At 39.3% G+C, this 22,605-nt stretch overlaps 1 protein-coding gene across 5 annotated transcripts in view; it reads right to left on the bottom strand.

Moving 5' to 3' along the window:
• The window catches only part of eh2 (soluble epoxide hydrolase-like protein 2), a 52,888-nt gene extending 40,780 nt beyond the window's left edge, over positions 1 to 12,108 (bottom strand). For 3 of the 5 annotated variants that reach the window (XR_004063325.1, XM_011663212.2, XM_030980172.1), the window contains exon 1: positions 11,765 to 12,106. Coding sequence is in view for 4 of the 5 variants with exons in the window: in XM_011663212.2 (XP_011661514.2) it covers positions 11,765 to 12,087 (323 nt within the window). In the remaining variant the exon portion in view is untranslated. 5 annotated transcript variants of the gene reach the window in all.
• Between the last annotated feature and the right edge of the window lie 10,497 nt (positions 12,109 to 22,605).

Here is a 22,605-nt window from a genome sequence, read left to right as displayed (position 1 = left end):
ATGAGCAGGATAAATAAAATGTATGGTCGACTGGTCACATCTTGTTTCGAAATCCTTTTCAATTCGATACCGCAGACAAGAGGCAGACTGGTACATACATACCCTCCCTCCTCTAACCTCTCCTTCAATTACTGAAAGGACTGATCAATGCCCCGATAGGGACGTTCTTTTCTTGATTAAAGTCTTTATTAGAGGGGAAACGCGCGCTTGGGGAGAAATTGTTAAGTCGAACAAAGCAGCAATCCACAGGTGTCCAAGTTTAATTGCTGAGGAAAATATGTTTGTTTCCTGACTCTAGAGACCAAACATTTGATCCTAATGTCCTAGCTGACCTTAATGGTTTGCTCAAGGGGATTGGGAGCATTGTGCTGCTTAGTCATTGAGAGTTAAGTAACATCAGCTTTGGGAGCAATCGGAGCATGAATTATTATGGAATATGGATCCGTGACTGATTATAAGGATAATATGATTCATGTTATTCAAATAGTTATGAGAAAAATGCTGTTTTGGAGAACGGTTTCAACAGTTGCAATGGTAATGTTCCTTAATAGGTAATAAAGTCGTGGAAGGATCAAAACACGTCCCCAGTAATCATCGGAGACATAATTATAAATTCCTTCCAGGCAACCCCCCCCCCCCCTCCCTCTCTCTCTCTCTCTCTCTCTCTCTCTCTCTTTGCTCTGCATACAAGTATGGCTACATAATAATAAGAATTTATGCAGCCAAACGTGTCAGGTATACATAATTGGCGCCCCTCTCCTTTCTTATTTTGTCACTATTTTCCAGCTTCTACATTTTCGTGATATCAGACAAAACTTCATACATTACATAGGCTTATACTCAGAACGATTTCGAAACGAGGGTGCTTAATATAGCGAGTGAAGTATGGGTTCATATAAGGGGGTTAAACTTTTTAGTCCATAGAGAGGGGAGTGCCCGAGCCATAGTATGCAGGTACAAACCATCGTCAGTCGTTGTGCATTACGATGTCTGCACTATGAGATTACAATCAGCTCTGTACTAAAGCCACTCATATTCCTAACGCTAACCCTTATTTCACACTGACACAGCGGCCAGAAACTGACAGATCTAGGCTCTTCGCAAGGCTTTAGGAAACGGGTAACGTGTCAAATTAGAGTCTGTCCTTACAGACTACCTCAACTGTGTTCAGCAAGCGTCATGTGATGCCTGATACGTCCCATATCAGTCGCAAGCTATAGTTGCTATGCGGATCTGGAGAGATTCAAATCTCATATTTATATAATGATATTCATGCCCCCAGAGCCGATATGGTTCACTGATATAAATTCGACTGTGGCCCACGAGTTTCTGAAGCAATATGATAACAATTGCTCTGAAGGAAACCAGTCCATTTGCTTGAAAAGTAAGTTTCCTACATAAATTGTTTAATAAAATAGATCTACGTGACGATGGTTACCGCGTAACAAACGTACACACAAACGTACATAAATACAAACAAATACATACATAAGATGGTGATGGGTATGTTTCATGTCTTTTTTTATGTGAGAAATAGTAATAAGAACTGTATAGTGAAGCCAAGGGCTAATATAATAATTTAAAGTCCCAATAAAGTCCCATCGACAAGACCTGCATCAGACCCTGGACAGGTAACTCCTTGGACAGACCAAACAGACAGTATACGCTTGTACCACTGTCACATCGCACTGAAGTAGACTCCAAACCGACGTGGTCAGTAGGAGTAATGTAGAGATATGTGTTCGGTCTTATGACGGCCTCGTTAGCGTGACCAATAATCGGTCAGTCTGAAGTTGGTCTGGAGTTGGTATGATAGTGTATAGGGTGCGGTGTGGGGCTACCTAACGCAATGAATTAGTTTTAATCTCCAAATACAATAAAACAGTGAGTATCTTGCTGTATATCGACTACAATTCTTAAAAGTCCTAAGAAGGTATTTAGCGCTTTCCTTGATATTTTATCTAAATGTTTTTGTGTTTTGATGAAAACAGAATTGTGACCATTACTATTTCACTCTTGAACCCCGTTGATTAGGTTAACCACATGACAGAATGTCTGTATGCTTCATGACTTAGATCAGACAAAGCCAGTAAGTGGATTAGGATTTTACCATCCATACTACGGTTGAACCAATGCGATGTTAAAGTAAACATTTAATTTCGGCGGCTTTAATGTAAAGGAGCTTCGCCAAAATTTCACTTTCTCTACAATTCATGATTTACCAGCACCTGTCATCATATTTCATACGGAACCTACTCTTTACAAGCTTGGCTTTTTATTAGGTTTCATCATATTTCACTATCAAATAAATATATTCATCTCGTGAAAGCCGTTAAATCACTTGATCAATATCTAAATTTATAACCTGTATCTAATTTCCTTTTGTGTGATTACAATTTACAAAGAATTGTGTTATATTGTAATATCATGTGAAATCATGTACCATGTGGAATAAGGAAAACAATAAACTGAAACTGAAACTGAAACTAAAAAGCTGAACATTTCATTCACTCAAAAAAAATTGCCAATTTAGTGCTGACCCAATTCTTTCCTCAATATCAATTGTTTCTGTTTTTTATAACATTGTATTCTAACAATGATAATTATGACTATTTGAAAATTATGATAAACTAATATTTTTTAATTAAACAAAAATAATTAATCCTGATCGAGGATGATTTGTGTGATCACGAGTGCAATGCAAGATATATGTTTCTTTTAAAATTCCCGGTCCTTACTCAGCAGAAATATTTTACTCTTCACGCCAATTATTTTCCACCTCATTAAATACCCAAGACACAAATATACCTGGACGACTTAAAGAGAAAGTTGAGTTTTGGGGAGAGGTGAAAAATAAGTTGTGAGCGTTATCATTGTTTTTATGCAAGTATGGAAGAACATCAGAGAAAAAATGTTCCCTGAAAAGCATAGCCCTTCAAATGCGTTCATATACTTAATGTGACAAGTAACAGCTTAAAAATGAGACCGAGTCCCATATACTTCAAGCTCTGTGTACAGTGCGTGTAACTGTATCATGTTGATGACTCCAGAACCTTGCAGTGCAGTACAAACCAATACTTATATGCTACATGATCAACTTTTTTCTGATAGATTCCACACCGTTTATTTCGCAATGCAATCGCATGACCAGAATTCAACCTTATCTTTAAGTGCACACAGATAAGAAAAAGGGCGGGTTTTTAAACTTTTTTTCAAGGCGTCATCAACCGATCAAATTACTGACATTATTTGGTCCCAGATTGCTGTATTGAATTAGGATTAATTTGATATTTGAACAAATACAGCAAGCTTAAGCTATATTAGCAGAGGGTAGCTGTATAATTCATGAGTGCATGGTAACAGCTTAGGTTTCTGCTCTTGGGATTGAATATACATTGAGGTGTATTACATTTACCTTATATTATTTCACGGGGTACGGCCCAGGTCGCTTTCAAATATTACTTTTACATTTATAACGTGATTGTATTAAATAAAAAGCGATATCGAATAGCTTGACAGTCTGTCTTTAAGCTAAATTCAAAGTGTATTTTTTTTACCACAAAAGATCTTTCTCTGACTGTCAAGTGGTATAACATAGAAGAACTATTCTACAATAATTGTCGAATCTAGTTAAGGAGCAAACTTGTATAGTCCATTATACCGTTACTCATCAGATGCCCGCCTTTTCGATAATAATAATAATAATAATAATGATGATAATAATAATAATAATAATAAAAACGTTACTTATAAAGCGCTTACCACCGAATTCTCTAAGCGCTAGATGTTCTGCTATTCTTCAATTGTCGAATCATTCAAACGATTGTCAATTCATGATTACACCATTCGGGCTCTATATTACACACATTCTTCTGCTAACATGATTAGGATATCGCATTACCCCCCCCCCCCCCCCCCCACCCTCCCCCAACTCCCGCCCCCGGACACGTCTTCAGTAAAACATTGATGGACAAGACATGTATGAGTTTGACATTGATTAATCCTGGGTATCTAAATCCTAATGTGACGGATATATACTTGAACTGAATGAATACCGTGTCTTCCGTTTTAAATTAAATCGAACTGGTTTGCCAAAAATCGTAATTTCTAAATGAATTCATGTTTTTTGTTAATGTTTATCTCGCAGATTAACTCACTGTAGACGAGACACAGTCGACTTGGCTCACATTGAAGGCGTATTAGGGTTTATGGGAGCATTAGAAGTGGGACAAACAGAACAAAACTCGAAAACAAATCTCTCTGTCAACAAACTGTTCCTGATTTTGGGGTATGCACTGAGTGAAATAGAGGGAAACGGTGAGAGGAGAGGGATGGGAGAGATGCAGAGATTATACAGACGCAGAACAGATGGACAGACAGACAGAAACAAAGAAGTGAGAGAGAGAGAGAGAGAGAGAGAGAAGGAGAGAGAGAGAGAGAGAGGGGGAGGGAGAGAAAGAGAAAAGATAGACAGACAGACAGATATAGGGTGAGATCAAGAGATGGAAGAGACAGAGAGGGAGAGGTGGTAGGGATGGTGGAGGACACTAAAAAGGGAGAATAAGAAGACGGAAGGTGACATAGTGAGATGGAGGTGAGGGAAACGAATGAGATTCGGAAAGAAAATTCAAGAAAATCTCTTATCTTATCTACCAGTTCCCGACCTCAAATTGGTACGAAATCCCATTGGTTAATAAACGAAACTTTACCATTTATTGCAAAATTATCCTACACTGTACACATACACACACCTATTATGTTATGTAACCGAAGCAAGATGATCGATTCCTTTGACTTTTGGGGTGTTTAATAAAGCTGTTCGTAAAGTTACGCATGACTTTACGAATGACTTAAAAATGAAAAGTCAAATGGGGTGCTCAAATAATTTTTAACTGCATCGACTAAAGTTGAACTGTTCAGATATAGATTAACAATCTTATAATAACAAACATTTTGAATGCAAAGTATATATTTTGCCATAATTTGATTGAGGTTATCGGAAATATAGTCACACTTTGTTAAAACATCAGGACAAACTTTGGGCATCCTTTCTGGCACTTTATATTCAAGGCGTTCGTAAAGTCATGCGTAACTTTACGAACAGCTTTATGAAACACCCCCAAACTTGGTACAAAATATGGAGTTGTAAATAATCCCCCTCAAATTTATTTTGAAAAAACAGTCACCAAGCACGTAGTTTCAACTGGAATGGAACAAGCTGAATAACCTGATTAGGATTTTAAGATTTTTTAGTTATTCGGAGATACATAAATCAGAGTGGAAACGCCGAACGAGATTGATATTCACTTGCATTAGCGTGCAACGTAATCACTCATTAATCTTGCTCAACGCAGTAGCTATATTTCATAGCTGAAATCAAAGGGATTATCATTACAATTATATCGTTTCATGACGAACAGCAGATCTTTTAGGCAAATCCGCCTCTTATCTACTCACGCAATAGTCATAGTATTTCTCTCTCTCTCTCTCTCTCTCTCTCTCTCTCTCTCTCTCTCTCTCTCTCTCTCTCTCTCTCTCTCTCTCTCACACTCTCTCTCACTCACTTTTCCCGCTAATTTTAGCTACTAAAGAATCGACACATCAACGACGCTGGCATGATAATATGAAGTGATCCCCCCTGCTGTTCTGTTCTCCTTCCCGTATTAATCACTGATCAATTTTTTAGATAAACAATTTCGAGGGGCTTCTTGTCAACTTTATCAACTTCCTAAAATCTCCCCCTTCCTCTCGCGTCCCTAATATCCACAACATAGTATTCGGCAAGCAGTATGATATAACGTACAAAATAGAAATGTGGTTTTCCGTCAAAGCTGAATGGGACGACCATCGGGCGCGGAGCCGTGCTTGAAGCAATTTTCGATAATTGTTTTTGGGGGCTCCCTGGGATTTCTTGCAATAGGGTAACAGGGAGGGGTGAATGGTTGAACTCATATTCGTCATATCGATTTCCTCTGAGAGATGGCGTGTTCTGTTTCTCTGTAGTCCCTAGATATGCTTCCAGCAGTCTTCAAAATTTTGAATGATTTTGGCAAAGCTTGAGGATGGTTCGATCACAGTCGTTTTCTCATCAATGGTATAAGGGACACGATGCGTTGTATCCGTTGGGGGTAATATTACACAAAGCAAATTGGTAACTCCGATCAGCATAACGAATTATTTATATTCAAAATATTCCTTTTTATATCGCAACCATGGGTACGCATTCATTTTTCTCCAGCCCATCCTTACAAAAAATAATAGAGATACAGTTCCAACTATCTGTGTCAGACCTGCACACGAATCATCATCTAAATTGCGATATTACCTCCGCTAGTCAAGCTCACGAAGACAGTTAATGCTTGCTCTAGCAATTCAATTCATTGCTTTTAGCGTTCGTTTTGCATTCACTTTTTGTACACCGTCATTCTCACGTGACGAGTCAATGGCTGCGCCAATCGCTAACGCAGTACTACGTTAATACTACGTCAGCAAATCACGCCTCGTGTTCAACGGGCACCAATGTTGCTCTGCATACGAGAGCTTTCTTGCGTTTCTAATGCATGCCATTACTATTAATCTTGAAACCCGTAGACATTCTTTTTTGTGATCTTTACTCAGTTGTTTTGTTGTCAGCTACGTTGCCATGGGAATGTATTTCAGAACCTCCTCCTTATATTTAAGCTACGGAACCGACAAATCCGGCTAAGGATCTGATAAGTGACATTTTACCTTATATAGGCTCCTTTATTCTGCCTCCCACAGAGTCAAAAATATTGCAAAGAAAGGTAAACATGGCTTAGGGAGGAAGGGAGAATGAAAATAAAATAAATCGCAAAGATGCTATCAAGCAAGTGTCTTGTGGATATCATAACTATTTCGGAACTTCTATGCACTCTGCCTTCTAAATTTAGAAAATATTGTTTCGGATAAAGTTGAGAATTGTTGAAAAGTTTATATCACGCGGTGTGAAAGTTCGAAGAAAATCTCGAGAAATCGTGCCAGGTGACAATTTGTCACACCAGTGTTTAGTTCCCTTATACTACAATTTTTTTTTAAATCCGTTTTCACCTACGTCAACCCTCTTCTTGTTTCTAAGAATTCGTTTTCTTAAATTTCTCATTGTTCTTGTTCTTTTGGGTCTCTTTTCCATTCTAATGGATACGTCGTTGGACTGTGGATCGCATGGTTCGCAGTTCGAGTTTCGCCACAGCACTAGTGTCATTAGGCAAGACACTATTCTACATTTGCCACTCTGCACCCAGGTGTTTAAACGTGTACCGGTATGAAGGTATTCCTTGAATGCTGTGAGGACTGAAAAGTTAGCGAGCCGGGTAGTATTGGAGCGCCTTATTATTAGTTCACGTTTACAAGGAATTACAGAACTGATGACAATTAGGTTATACAAATTCCTGAACATTATTTTTTTCTTGTTGCAAATACCATGGTTGAGAAACAAGACATTATCAGGAACATGACAAATTTGTCTGGAATCGGTCTTCTGTGCATTGGTACATTATTTTGAAAGGGCGCGGATATGAAGTTGGAAGCCGTAAATACATGACAAATGGCGGATCTCCCGCGCTACAGGATTTCACATTTCGTATGAATGTAATTTAAATACCATGGGAATGGGATGAAGTCATAGGACTTCACTTAGCATCATCGATCTTTCATCGCAACAACCTGTATTAGAAAGGTATGGGCAATTGAAGTCAAACGGACAGTGACACAGTCATGCTGAAAAACTAGTTACATGTACAGGATGACCTCCATATTTTTACCTCTTCTTTCTTTCGATCTAATGTTTCTTTCATAACCCCCCCCCCCCCCTCCCCCGTCATTCATATCCCTCTGTCTCTCTCTGTCTCTCTCTCTCGTCTGTCTGTCTCTCTGTCTCCCTCTCCCGTCTGTATGTCTGTCTGTCTGTCTCTCTCTCTCTCTTCCTAGGTTCTTTTTCTTTATGACTCTGCATTTCTCTCTCTCTCTTCCTTTTTCCGTTCTGCTCATGTCTTTTAACTGTATTTTAGTCTGTCTGTTAGACTGTTTGTCTCTCTCTATGTATTGTATTATCCTCTTTGCCTCACTACCCCTTACCTTTTTCTCTCTCTCTCCTCCGCTCCCCCTCCCCTTTCTCTCTTTCCCTCTCTCCCCTATATATGTCAATCTTTCTATTGTTTTATCATCTTTGCCTTACCACCCCTTCCCCTCCCTCTCTCTTTCTCTCATTTCTTCCCCCTCCCCATACCCCTCTGTCTCCCTCACCTTCATCGTCGTCTATTTCTCCTGTCTACCGAAAGGTTATTCGAGTCAATTCTTATTTCGTCCAATTACACAAGGCTGCAGCCGGAGCTTCCGTTCATGGAGTGATATCTAACACACCTTTCTCAGGCCAGCCATTTCCTCCCATAGTACACAAACTCTAGCAGGGAGATCACTTTAAGTTTATTACCATCACCCCCCCCCCCCCACTCTATCCCTTCCTTACACCTTTTCTTTCTATAAGACTCAACAAAATGCACGTTGCGATGGTATACGCCCTTCACCCCAATATTCTCCAAAATATATCAAACAGCCAGCCCGCCCAACAAATCCTTGCCTCCTTTCCTTTCTACAAGATAGGTCTATTTGACATTCACTTTGTTGATTAAGGCACAACATGCTCATCGCTTCAAAATACACTGAACGAACCCCCCCCCCCCCCCCCCCCACTCCTCTTCAATCCTTACCTCTTATCTTTTAAGATTTATTAACTTGTATACAAGACTGAATCCAATGTAATGCTTTTGATGGATATTGAAGGGGTTTTGTGCACTTTGATTTAAAATAAATCGACTCCCGTCGTTCTCTTTTTCTGTATCTATAATCTCACTAAAAGTACAATGAGCCGGTGTCGTGCCATGAGATACAAACAAATTTATGCCATTAAATCTAACTTTTACAAAAGCAAATCCATAAAGAGCAGCGGTCAACAACACTAGCAACAACAGCATGAGGCCCTTCCTACAGAGGTTTTCTGGACCTCTCGGACGAACAGAGTCATTTATGATTTCTGAATAGCGAATTCCAGTCATATTCTTTTACATATTTGGTATTATTATTATTTTGTTATGTTAATTCATATGTGCGCAATTTTACAAGGAAAATAACTCCAACCAAACCAAAATGTTATAGGCTATTATTATCATGATTATAATTTTGTCCTGCTGAGATGATCTTATGTGACCTCACAATTTGTTTTATTGTGAGATTTTTATCAAGCGTCGCCGCTGTCTATTTGTCAAAGCACATTAATCAATAATATATTCGTCTTATTTTCCAGATACACTGCTTTCTATTTGCATCAACCTAGGGATGAGGATTAATTGATTGTTGGTTGTTGTTGTTTTTTTCTCGGTCGAAATTCTTTTTATTTTCATTCTAAGAGAAGAGCAGGGCCAGAGCTGCAATTATCTACCCAAATCAATATTTTTTTACCAACCGAAAAGGGCGAAGGTGGTGGATTTTCTATTAATAGAAGATTACTTTAAACTAATCAAGCGCGAGGATCAGCCACCCATCGATCGACACATATATGTATCTAGGAAACTGATTCTCGATTTTAATTCATACTATAAAGTAAAAACTTGTATATACCACTCCGTCTTTCTCTATAGTGCTTGCTGTACACTTCTTCCTTTCTGGTGTGAAAGAAAAAGACTTTGGGTAATTCGTTGAGGTGTTGTATTGGTTTCAAGATAATACTCATTGATAAAACTAATGCACATTTTACAACTTTTGTAGTTTTTGTTCCTCTTCACTCCCCGCGGAGTATTCTACCTACAGTTTGTACGTTTGCCGCTATTCACAATGGTGATTGCCATCCTATCAGCTACAGGTCCCCATTTCTCTTAATTCTGAGCAAAGATCGGGAAGTGCGAAATTGGGTAAAGACATTAATTCTGGCTGAAATTCGCACCGGATCCATTTCGATATAAAATTCTTGACTTATCCACTATTAAAATCATGACATTTTTTTTTGCAATAATGTTGCAACCTTTTAACCTCTCATATCGTTTTGGTGTCATTTGTTTTATAAGGATAAATGGCCGCTCTACAACAAGTGTCTGGTGGAATTTTATGAACGCCATTAAAACATTCTCCTCTTCGGTTACATGGTAAAGCCTTGGAGGGTCCACGAATAAAACAAGATGTTCTTGAAATTGTTTGCATAACTTTCGCATCTAGAAATGATAAAAATTAATGAGATGCCAATTTCAGACTGGTACCATGCATGGTTTGACCAGCAAGAACCTGAAAGGCGTTTTTCATGAAAAAAAAAACATGCAAATATAGAACGGAAGAAGGGTCAGAATGTTGTGAAAAAGAAGAAAAATATAGGTCCTATACAAGTTATGATAAATTATTAGGTTATCGACATTCTTGATTTCGCAATATCATATTGAATAAAGAGTTTCTGCCATTGCAACTTATATTCTACTGCTCTATTCCTTAATTTATATTCTTATGCTAAGTTTCCTATCAGTATTACTGAAGATTCTCCTCTTCCTCTCCTCATTCTCCTCACCCACTCCCCTTTTTTCTTTCTCTCTCTCCCCCCCCCCCCATCTCTCTCTCTCTTTTTTCTCTCTCTCTCCCTTTCTCTCTCTCTCTCTCTCTCTCTCTCCCTCTCTCTTCCTCTATCTCTCTCCCTCTCTCACTCACTCACTCACTCACTCTCTTTCCCCATCTACCCCAATCTCTCTATTCCCTCCATCCTCATTCTTTTTTTCCAGTAAAGTAAAACTTTGGAAACTTTACCTTGGGAGTCCTGCCTCCTTACAGTATTTCAAGAACGCTCTTTGGGGCGGAGTCACGATCACACCTCCGAGATCGAACAGCACAACTTTCTTGTCTATCATCTTGGATGTGGGCGACGACGTCGACGACGATGTGGATATCGATGAACACTGAACAGTATGTTTGCTTACCCCTCTTCGGCTTCAGATGAGAGGGCAGGTAGGAAAATACTTTCCGGAATTTTCTCCGTGTCTTTCGACAATGAAAAAGCAAGCGGTGTCGGAAACGATGAAGATTTCTCCGCATTCAACTGTGCTCGGTCGTCGCTTCGACAGTTCGAATCGCCACACATCGCATCAGATTTATGCCCTTACATAAGACTGTAATACCAGCAATAATGTTGCAACTTGTTGACCTCTCATATCTTTTTGGTGTCATTTTTTTGTTTTTTAACGAACAAATAGCTCTACAAGTGACCATCACTGGTGGAATTTTATGAACGCCATTAAAATATCCTCCACTTCGGTTACATTGTAAAGCCTTGGAGGGTCCACAAACAAAACAAGAGAAATTGTTTGCATAACTATCGCATCTAGAAATGATGAAATGAGTGAGATGCCAATTCAGACTGGTTTGAACAGCAAGAAACCGTAAGGTGCTTTTGATGAAAAACGACATGCAAATATAAAATGGTGGAAGGGTAAAAAAACGTTATGAAATAGAAGAAATATATAGGCCCTATACAAGTTATGATGAATTATTATGTTATCGACATTGTTGATTTCGTAATATCATACTAAATAATAAATACAAGACTTGCTCTCTCCCTCTATTTATATTTCTTCCTCTCTCTCTATCTCTCTCTCTCTCTCTCTCTCTCTCTCTCTCACTCACTCAATCTCTTTCCCCATCTACCCCAATCACTTTATTCCCTCCATCCTCATTCTTTATTGTCCAGTTAACTTAAGCAAAACTTTGGAAACTTTACCTTGGAAGTCCTGCCTCCTCACAGTATTTCAAGAGCGCTCTTTGGGGCGGAGTCACGATCACGCCTCCGAGATCGAACAGCACAACTTTCTTGTCTATCATCTTGGATGTGTGCGACGACGTCGACGACGATGTGGATATCGATGAACAGTATGTTTGCTTAATTCTCTTCGGCTTCAGATGAGAGCGCAGGTAGGAAAATACTCTCCGGAATTTTCTCCGTGTCTTTCGACAATGAAAGCAAACGGTGTCGGAAACGGTGACGATTTCTCCCGCATTCAACTGTGCTCGGTCGTCGCTTCGACAGTTCGAATCGCCACACATCGCATCAGATTTATATATCAACATGTTATCATCCAAGTTAATCGTCTGATAACGAAAAAATCCAGCGATTTGAAAATAAAACAAAGAAGATCAACAGCTTATCGCTAAAGATGTCTTGATCACTCCACGTTCAAGTCTAAATACAGCTTACACAAATATCCCAAAATATGATCACAATCGTAAACAAACAATAACCAGATAATAATAACTAAATAACAGCTTAAACTCAGCTGTGTATTTGGTCTAAATGTAGAAATCCTGGGCTAAAAGCGTTGATCAAATATTTGCTAGCATGTTGACGAGAATGTATTCACACTGTATTTTTAGAAAGATTATCTCGGTGTAACTGCTTTGCACCCGTACTCGCCGATAACCAGTGCACCAATTAATTGCTGGTCGTTCGTTCTCGCCTGGCTCGTGATTGAGGGCGGTACACACATCCAAAACATGTTATACTAGTCTCGAGAAGCAGACTCTAATTTGACACTTGGGCACAAGTCCGTAAAGTCTCGAAGAAGAGCCTACTTCTACCAGACTCTCTCGTTGTCAAATATGGAGCAGTATTTCATATGAAATGACAAGGATAATGTATAACCACTGAAGAAGAAGACACCTACAATCGATGTACAGGCAAAATATAGCATCGCTGGATTAAACAATATAAAAAGCCTATGAAATACAATAGACCGTGAGGATTGCACTCATAATCATTCCTAGACTCATTCGAAGTCTCTTGTACATGACGAAACAATCATTTTTAGTTTCGTTTCAGGGATTCCGACTCTAAATTTAGTTTGACCTGGAAATAATCCTCAGTGATTTAAAAATTACCCCTTCTAGGCTTCTACAGAGCAAACTTTATGTTAGTATTGTAAACGGTGAAGTATATATCTGAATCATATTTTTATGCGACATAAAAATCTAAAAATGCAGACGTTTACTCTCGCACATTAGACGTCATAATGACATTAATTGAATCAGATCAAAACCAATTAAAATGAATGGACCCAGGTACATTTTATTTAGCTGGAATATTAAGTTTGTCGACCGTGCAATGACTCAACACATTTCTTATGATGAATATGTACCATAAATGGCAATTAAAACCTATTTAAATAATTATTATAGCAATGAATTTTCATTCATTGTAATTGACCAACAATCGCGGTAAGAGAAAGCTGTAAGTGACGAAATCACCAATAAGCAAGACTCGATTAATTTAGAGTAATAATTAAATATGGTGATGTTGTTTAATATCACGTCTTTGCTTACTCGTCTGTAGAGCTGTTAAAGCACCTTTCATATTATTTTGGTTTTGATTTTCGAGAAATTGTCATCTAGATTGTCGGTTTATTTGGTCCGGCCGACACCCCCCCCCCCCCCTTCCCTTTCAAAATGTTATGGTCCTATCTCAAGTGTTGTTTGGTGTGATTTTAAACCATTGGTCATACATTTAAATAAAGAACTTGGCCCATAGCCATTGGCGGAGTGAGGGTCGAGCCCCATCACGGGGAGGGGGTGGGGGCAATGGTCCTCCTCCCCCTAAACAAATATTAACTAATAGCATGTCCTAAGACTCTGTATGACGTTTGGAAGTGATTATATGGTCTTCCTTTTTATGTACCCCCCCCCCCCTCTTCCCCTCTCTGCCTCTGCTTGCTTCCTCTCTCTTCTTATAATTTTCCTCTTATTTCCTCGTTACTCGAGTTGGAACACTTAATTGCCCCCGTGCCCCCAGTCGCTACACCATTACACGTAGCCAGTGGCGTACGTAGCATTTTTTTCAAGGACGGTGTTTGAAAATTTGAAAAATCGCGCCGACCGATATTTCGTTCAGTGAAGGGGGGGGGGGGTGAGCCTCCTCCTCACTTGAGCAATTTTTTTTGTATGGGGGGGGGGGGTTGACCCCCAAAATTTTCCCTGCGTACGCCCCTGCATGTATAGCTACACGTATGGAGGATAACAAGGTGTGATGCCGATGAGAGCCTACGGTGAATGACAGGGGTGTTGATAGACCAAGTGCGCTGTGTCCGCTGATTACAGTCCTGTAGCTTCTAGCTAAGATATCTTCAATCTTTACCTGATACTTGATAGCTCAATCTATACTCGTGGATATGACCACCCATGGCATTCCTTCCAAAATACTCTAATAACATAGGTGTAATAACATTTTTCAATTATGAATATGCTCACTAAACTAAGCTGTATTGCGATTAAAGTTGGGAGTATCTTTCTTTTTATAGTGTCAACTTTCTTATGAATAATGTGTTTATTTCCAAGGATATTTTCAGAATATATCCCTGTTCACCGCGAGACTTGGATTCATGAATGTGTATTATTCTCTTGTTCAGATTTAATACGATGGTTTAAGATTTGTGATATATTACAACAAAATAAATTGCAACAATGAAAAGATAAACATAGTTTCAGGTTTTCTTAATGATTAATGATCAAGGAGAATTTTTCGACATTTGTCCTACATTTCAGTGCATACGTGTACAAAAAAAAAACCGATCACTAAGGCTTTCGAGAATTCAACTCAAGGGCAATTTAAAACCCTTTTGTTTCTTGTACAATATTCTCACATTTCCAAATATGATGGACAAGGCTTTTGAAATTTCCCAAGGTATATTTTTTCGACAGTTTATGCGATCATGTTCAAATTAAAGGGATAGTTGAGTTCTGTTGCAGAGGGCGCTACACAAAATATTTTTTTGTGAGATAATGAAAAACTGAGCGTAAAATTTGAAAGAACATAATATTTAAATGACAAAATCATCTTTGTTTGATCAAAATCGTTTCAGAGACGGCTGAAATATAACGATTTCTAATACTTGTGTACCACCACAAATATTAGATATTTTGAAAAAATACGAAAAAACCGTTGAAAAAAAAACGAAATAACGCCTTTTAAGTCGTATTTCAGCCAATGCCGATGTTGGCTTTTTTGTTGGCATTTTCGTGTTGCCTATATTACCCACAATTAGCTGGCTCGTGTATCGTTATTTTTAAATAAATAATTAATTAACGGTCACTGTTTTTTTTTTTAAAGTGGAGCTGAATTAGTATGATCGTATTGGCTAGATTTCACACATTTTGGGGTCTAAAATGATCTTCATAGCAATTTTAGGTTCTAAAAGGGCACTATAAATGTCATAGATAAGAATAAGAGGCATTTGCGGTCTGAAAACAGAACTCAACTATCCCTTTAAGTAAACTAAATGGAACATGCAAAAGTAACGATACTCTTCAATTCGAACGCAATCTCGCCTACATGAATGAATGCACTCTTCATAATTGTTGCGAGACCAGTTTCTACAAACTACTCCTCTAAGTAATTTTGTCATTTTATTTTTAGATTTAAGTAATTGGGTCAAAAAGTTCGATGGGTCTTCTTATCTGTAGATAAATCACCCAGTATACTACAGCACATTACACAAGATTTCTTTACAATGTCTTTATAGAGTAGTTTCTCTATAAAGGGCTTTGAGTAGTTGAACTTTTCATTACTCTCACTTGATTTTTTCGAAACGAACTTTTGTCGTTTATCAATTTGTCAATAAAAAAAACGTTGGCAAATATATCTTCATCTTTAACACGACAGAAGAACTAGCAGACAAGATCTTTGGTTAGTTTTTTTAGTTTTTTTTTTTTTTACCTGTACATCATCAATAATGATACCCCTTTTATTCGTTGTTATCTAAAGCAATTAACGAGGTCTAATAATATTGTACAAACAGCGTTGAGTGTGATTGTTATCATTTTCTTTTTATTCCACCTCCAACGTTATCAGCACTTGTGATCTAAATTTAGTCTCACAGTCGTTATTTTTATATGTTCATAGTTTGCGGTTTGTCGCAGACGTTTCTGCTTGCAGAATTTGTGTTCTTTATTTTAACTGGGGCGGTGTCAATTTGGTTATCGTTATTTATCATTAACTAATTCCTTTATATCCATAACGTTTATTATAGACTTTTAGTTCATAGTTTGCGGTTTGTCGCAGACGTTTGCGCTTGCAGAATATGTTTTCTTTCTTTTAGATGGGGCGGGGCTAATTTGATTATCGTTATTTATCATTAACTAATTCTTCTATCACTCGGTAATATTTAATTTAGACTTTTCAACTGTATTGTTCGGCATGATATCAGCGTATTAAAGAAAAGGTTGAGAAGGCCTACATCGAAAGATTTAAAAAAAAAAAAAAAAAAAAGTTTGTGAGGAAGAGTATCATAGAAAAAAAATGTCCCCTGAAAAGAATGACTCTTCAAATAACCTCATATTCTAAATGAGACAAGTTACAGCTAAAGGTTATGGACCAAAATATTCATATCAACAGTTTGTGTAGTCCCATATGCACATTGGATATACAGTTCATGCTAAAATTACCAATATTGGGCCAATTTCTTATCATTTTGGTGATTATGTGCTACATGATTTTCGGTCGCTTCCACACAGTTTCTTTCACATTGTGATTGCATTACCAGAACTCAACTCTCTCTTTCAATCTGAGGTGGAATCCTGGAGGAGTCATATTAGAGATCACTTCGTTTTGGAGTTGAAATCCAAGCTCATAATAGTCGAATCCACTCTCAAAAGAGTAATACAAGCCACTATACTTTGGAGTGGATCTCATCAAGGAGATACTAGGCTAAAACTCCTTGACCTTACTTAAAAGTTGGATTGGATTTAAGTGAATTCATTTCCAAAATGAAGTGATCGATCCGTAAAATGAGTAGATTTCCACTCACAGGAAGGTATCTGGGCAGCCACGTTAGGTCCCTCCCCTGTACATACAAACAGGGAGAGGGCGGGGGGCGGGGGGGGGGGCTATGCCACCCTATGTTGGATACGCCATTGATATTTGTGTTGCATGCTGATCAGTATATTGGGGTCAGTAATGTGAACATGCCTATATTGTTTCAATAGAAATCGCACCTGAATTACCAGTGGAGACGGAGCACTGAGGAACAACTGGTTATGCGCATGTAATTCATAAAACGAGAAGAGAGTCGCTATTCATAATACGAAATTAGGATCGCTATTCATAATAGGAGTAGAGGGTCGCTATTCATAATACGAAATGAGGGTCCCTATTCATAATACGAAATGAGGGTCGCTATTCATAAAACGAGAAGAGGGTCGCTATTCATAATAGGAAATGAGGGTCGCTATTCATAAAACAAGGAGAGGGTCGCTATTCATAATACGAAATGAGGGTCGCTATTCATAAAAGGAATAGAGGGTCGCTATTCATAATAGGAGAAAGGGTCGCTATTCATAATACGACGAGAGGGTCGCTATTCATAATACGACAAGAGGGTCGCTATTCATAATACGAAATGAGGTTCGCTATTCATAACAGGAGTAGAGATTCGCTATTCATAATACGAAATGAGGGTCGCTATTCGTAATAGGAGTAGAGGGTCGCAATTCATAATATGAGTAGGGATTCACTACTCACAATACGAAATGAGGGTTGCTATTCATAAAAGGAATAGAGGGTCGCTATTCATAATAGGAGAAAGGGTCGCTATTCATAATACGACGAGAGGGTCGCTATTCATAATACGACAAGAGGGTCGCTATTCATAATACGAAATGAGGTTCGCTATTCATAACAGGAGTAGAGATTCGCTATTCATAATACGAAATGAGGGTCGCTATTCATAATAGGAGTAGAGGGTCGCAATTCATAATACGACGAGAGGGTCGCTATTCCTAATACGAAATGAGGTTCATTACTCGTAAGGGTCGCTATTCATAAAACGAGAAGAGAGTCGCTATTCATAAAAGGAATAGAGGGTCGCTATTCATAAAAGGAATAGAGGGTCGCTATTCATAATAGGAGAAAGGGTCGCTATTCATAATACGACGAGAGGGTCGCTATTCATAAAACGGCCAGAGGGTCGCTATTCATAATACGAAATGAGGTTCGCTATTCATAACAGGAGTAGAGATTCGCTATTCATAATACGAAATGAGGGTCGCTACTCGTAATGGGAGTAGAGGGTCGCTATTCATAATATGAGTAGGGATTCGCTACTCACAATACGAAATGAGGGTCGCTATTCATAAAAGGAATAGAGGGTCGCTATTCATAATAGGAGAAAGGGTCGCTATTCATAATACGACGAGAGGGTCGCTATTCATAATACGACAAGAGGGTCGCTATTCATAACAGGAGTAGAGATTCGCTATTCATAATACAAAATGAGGGTCGCTTTTCATAATATGAGTAGGGATTCGCTACTCACAATACGAAATGAGGGTCGCTATTCATAAAAGGAATAGAGGGTCGCTATTCATAATAGGAGAAAGGGTCGCTATTCATAATAGGAGAAAGGGTCGCTATTCATAATACGACGAGAGGTTTGCTATTCATAACAGGAGTAGAGATTCGCTATTCATAATACGAAATGAGGGTCGCTATTCATAATAGGAGTAGAGGGTCGCTATTCATAATAGGAATATGGGGTCGCTATTCATAATAGTGTCACTATTCATAATACGAATTGAGGTTCGCTATTCATAATACGAAATGAGGGTCGCTATTCATAATACGGAATGAAGATCGCTATTCATAATAGGAGTAGAGGGTCGCTGTTCATAATAGGAAGAGAGGGTCGCTATTCATAGTAGGGTCACTATTTATAATACGAAATGAGGTTCGCTATTCATAATACGAAATGAGGGTCGCTTTTCGTAATACGTAATGAAGGTCGCTATTCATAATAGGAGTAGAGGTTCGCTGTTCATTATAGGAGTAAGATTCACTGTTCATTATACGAAATGAGGGTCGCTTTTTATAATATAGAGTTAGGGTCTCTTTTCATAATACGGAATGAGGGTCGCTATTCATAATGCGAAATGAGGGTCGCTATTCATAATACAAAATGAGGGTCGCTATTCATAATACGGAACGAGGGTCGCTATTCATAATACGAAATGAGGGCCGCTATTCATTATACGGGATAAGGGTTGCTATTCATAAAAAATGAAAATGAAATAAGCAATAAACAAAATGTTAAAAGGAAAGCGAAATAATTGATAAGGGACACCCCACGGCTGTGGCGGGAGGGGGGCCACATGGCCCCGAATATTTGTAGAAAAACATTTATTGAAAACATATTGAAAACATTTCTGTACAAAAAAAGAAAAAGGCGTGCCCCCCCCCCCCTATCAGTCCAACCATTCGGCCTACTCTCCCTCCAGTATTTCCGTAGTACAAGCATAACCGACAATTCTCGTCCAAGTAGTTCATAGATGGCGTAGCCTGTTTGTGTTTCACGGGGTAGGGAGTGCGGTTGGGGTGAAAATGAAATAAGCAATAAACAAAATGTTAAAAGGAAAGCGAAATAATTGATAATGGACACCCCACGGCTGTGGCGGGAGGGGAGCCACATGGCCCCGAATATTTGTAGAAAAACATTTATTGAAAACATATTGAAAACATTTCTGTACAAATAAAGAAAAAGGCGTGCCCCCCCCCCCTATCAGTCCAACCATTCGGCCTACTCTCCCTCCAGTATTTCCGTAGTACAAGCATAACCGACAATTCTCGTCCAAGTAGTTCATAGATGGCGTAGCCTGTTTGTGTTTCACGGGGTAGGGAGTGCGGTTGGGGTGTAGCCAGTGGCGTACGCAGGATTTTTTCAAGGGGGGGGGGGGGGTTCAAATTTTGAAATCGGGCCGAAAATTTCGCAACGACTCAGCCAGCCGCTGAATAAGCAGGGGGGGGGGGGGGGGGGGGGGGGGTAAGAGGACACTTTTTTTTTTTTTGGTCTCGAAATTTGAAAATTTGACATTTTTCTTCGTTGGGGGGGGGGGTAAGGTCACCTTTTTAGGTCAGCCATGGGCATAATTTTTTTTTTTTTTTTTATAATTAAAAAAAAAAGCCAAAGGGGGGGGTTAGGGGGGTTTACACACATAAAAATACCAAAGGGGGGGTTCAACCCCTCAAAACCCCCCCCCCCCCCCCCCCCCTGTGTACGCGCCTGGGTGTAGCAGTGTTGCCATCAAGGGGTTGATCTATCATGTCCCTTACCTTCAGGAAAGGAAGGAAGCGGCAAAAAGGGGCTGTAGGCAGGAGCGTCGCTAGAGCTTTTTTAGTGGGGCGGGGGGGGGGGGAGTAGAGGCCACCGAGTACCGACAAAAAAAAGCCACCAATTACCGACAAATATATTAATGCCAATGTCCCAATGTGTACAAATTTATTCCTATAAATCCGGGGCCAGGAGCTAAATTATTTTCCAGTTCCCCCCTCCCGCGTAAAGCGCGGAAGCTTTGACGTTTCATTAAAATATTAGCGAAAGAAGACGATTCGTTGTACCGTTCTCGACTCTTAACTCCTGTCTGAATTTAGTTTTTTTTTCTCCCGCGCGAAGCGCGGAAGCTTTGCCGTTTCATTAAGAAGAAGATTCGTTGTACCGACTCGTAATCATTGTCTGAAAAAAAAATTGCCGGCTGACCGACATAATACATCTCACCGACTTCAAACTTCTACATAAATATAGTATACGAGGATCGAGTAAGAATACCGACACAGCGGACCCGACACAGCAACATATTATCTATTCGTATCTTTATTGCTTCCTCGACGTGGCGACTCCACCAAACATACCCCCTTTCTCTTACTCCCACCCTCTTCTCTCAGGCTCTTACCACTATGAACATGACTGACAATGAGAGCGGACAAAATATACAGTTCCTCAGGTAGACAAAGGAACATCCCTTCACTGCTATTATGTAAAAAGGTGAATATGCATGTGACACCTGTTCTACACATTTTTACATAATAGCAGTGAAGGGATGTTCCTTTGTCTACCTGAGGAACTGTATATTTTGTCCGCTCTCATTGTCAGTCATGTTTATAGTGTACCCCCCCCCCCCCTCTCTCTCTCTCTCTCTCTCTCTCTTTCTCTCTTTCATCCCTTGTTTATTTTGTTTCCCTTTTCTCTTTTTTTTCTTTTTTTTTCTTATGCTCCTTTTCTTTCTTTTCTTTCTTTTCTTTCTTTTCCTTTCTTTCCTCTCCTTCCTCTTTTTCTTTTTTTCTCTTTCTTTCTCCTCTTCTCTTTCCTTTCTTTCCTTTCTTTTCCTTTCCTTTTCTTTCCCTTTCCCGCTCCCTTTCCCCTCCCCCTTTTCTCATTTTTCCCGACAGCAGCGCTATTTTACCGACAATATCCTGACAGGTGAGGGGTGTCGCACCCCACACCCCCTTTAGCGACGCCCCTGGCTGTAGAGATGGAATCTTCAATCTGAAGCCTTTTTGTCAAATATCCCTTTCATTTCATTTTAGAAATAAAACTCTAATACATTTCTTGATATTTAAATTGCGCTGCCCCTATTGTGACCTCTTTTTAAAGACCACAACAGAGCCCTCAGATTAGGCAGCAAGTAGCAAAACAACCCGTAACACTGGACACAACATTCAATGGGATTATGCCCATATCATTGAGTTTGAAACGCACTTCTGGTCAAGAATGGTAGAAGAAGCATCTGCATAAAAAGGATGAATCCTTCACTGAATAGGGATTCTTGCTATACACTTTTACCTTTGTGTAAATAATAAAAGGTCCACGGGCGTGGTTGGTAGAAGCTTAAACTACATAAAACTCTCTCCAATTTTGCAGGGGGAGAGCCTTTGTCGGGAGTTAAGTAATACGCTAAGGCTCCGCGGGGGGGCGCGACGTCTCCGCGAGCCTTTGTATTCTATTGTTTTTTAATGAGATCGCCGACCGAAGTTGGTGCGGCTATCTCCTCCTGAACCCTCCCCTCGGGGTACCCGTGCCCGGTGCCATCGTCCGTGGGAGAGTCTACTCTGTGGAATTGGCTATACTCCGCCCGAGGTCCTCCTCCGTGTCGACGTCCAGGGCGAAAACAGACGCGATATGCATAATGCAGGATATGCGTGACGCTCTCTCTTTCTCTCTTTCATCCCCTGTTCCTTTTGTTTCCCTTTTCTCTTTTTTTCTTTATTTTCTTATGCTCCTTTTCTTTCTTTTCTTTCTTTTCTTTCTTTCTTTTCCTTTCTTTCCTCTCCTTCCTCTTTTTCTTTTTTTCTCTTTCTTTCTCCTCTTCTCTTTCCTTTCTTTCCTTTCTTTTCCTTCCTTTTCTTTCCCTTTCCCGCTCCCTTTTCCCCTCCCCTTTTCTCATTTTTTCCCGACAGCAGCGCTATTTTACCGACAATATCCTGACAGGTGGGGGTGTCTCACCTCCACACCCCCCTTTAGTGACGCCCCTGGCTGTAGGGAGTTAGATTATATACAATATTCAAGCTTTTCGTAAATATACAATATTACACCGATTTTTTTTCTTCTCCTCATAAGTAAGGAAGTAAGATTTTCAAGATTTTAAGTCAAATAAGATACGATTTTGCGACCGTAAGGCATTATGCAAACGGTGGCGTCCCCTATATTATGTCTTTTTAAAAGTAGGCCTATATTTTCTTTTTAGCTTTGATAATTATATAAATACATCCCCATAATCTAGCTAATATATTTCCCCCGCTCCAGTGGTGAC

The sequence above is a fragment of the Strongylocentrotus purpuratus genome, unplaced genomic scaffold, assembly GCF_000002235.5.
Source record: "Strongylocentrotus purpuratus isolate Spur 01 unplaced genomic scaffold, Spur_5.0 spur5_scaffold_11, whole genome shotgun sequence".
NCBI lineage: Eukaryota > Metazoa > Echinodermata > Echinoidea > Camarodonta > Strongylocentrotidae > Strongylocentrotus > Strongylocentrotus purpuratus.
This window is presented reverse-complemented; position numbering and strand designations above follow the sequence as displayed.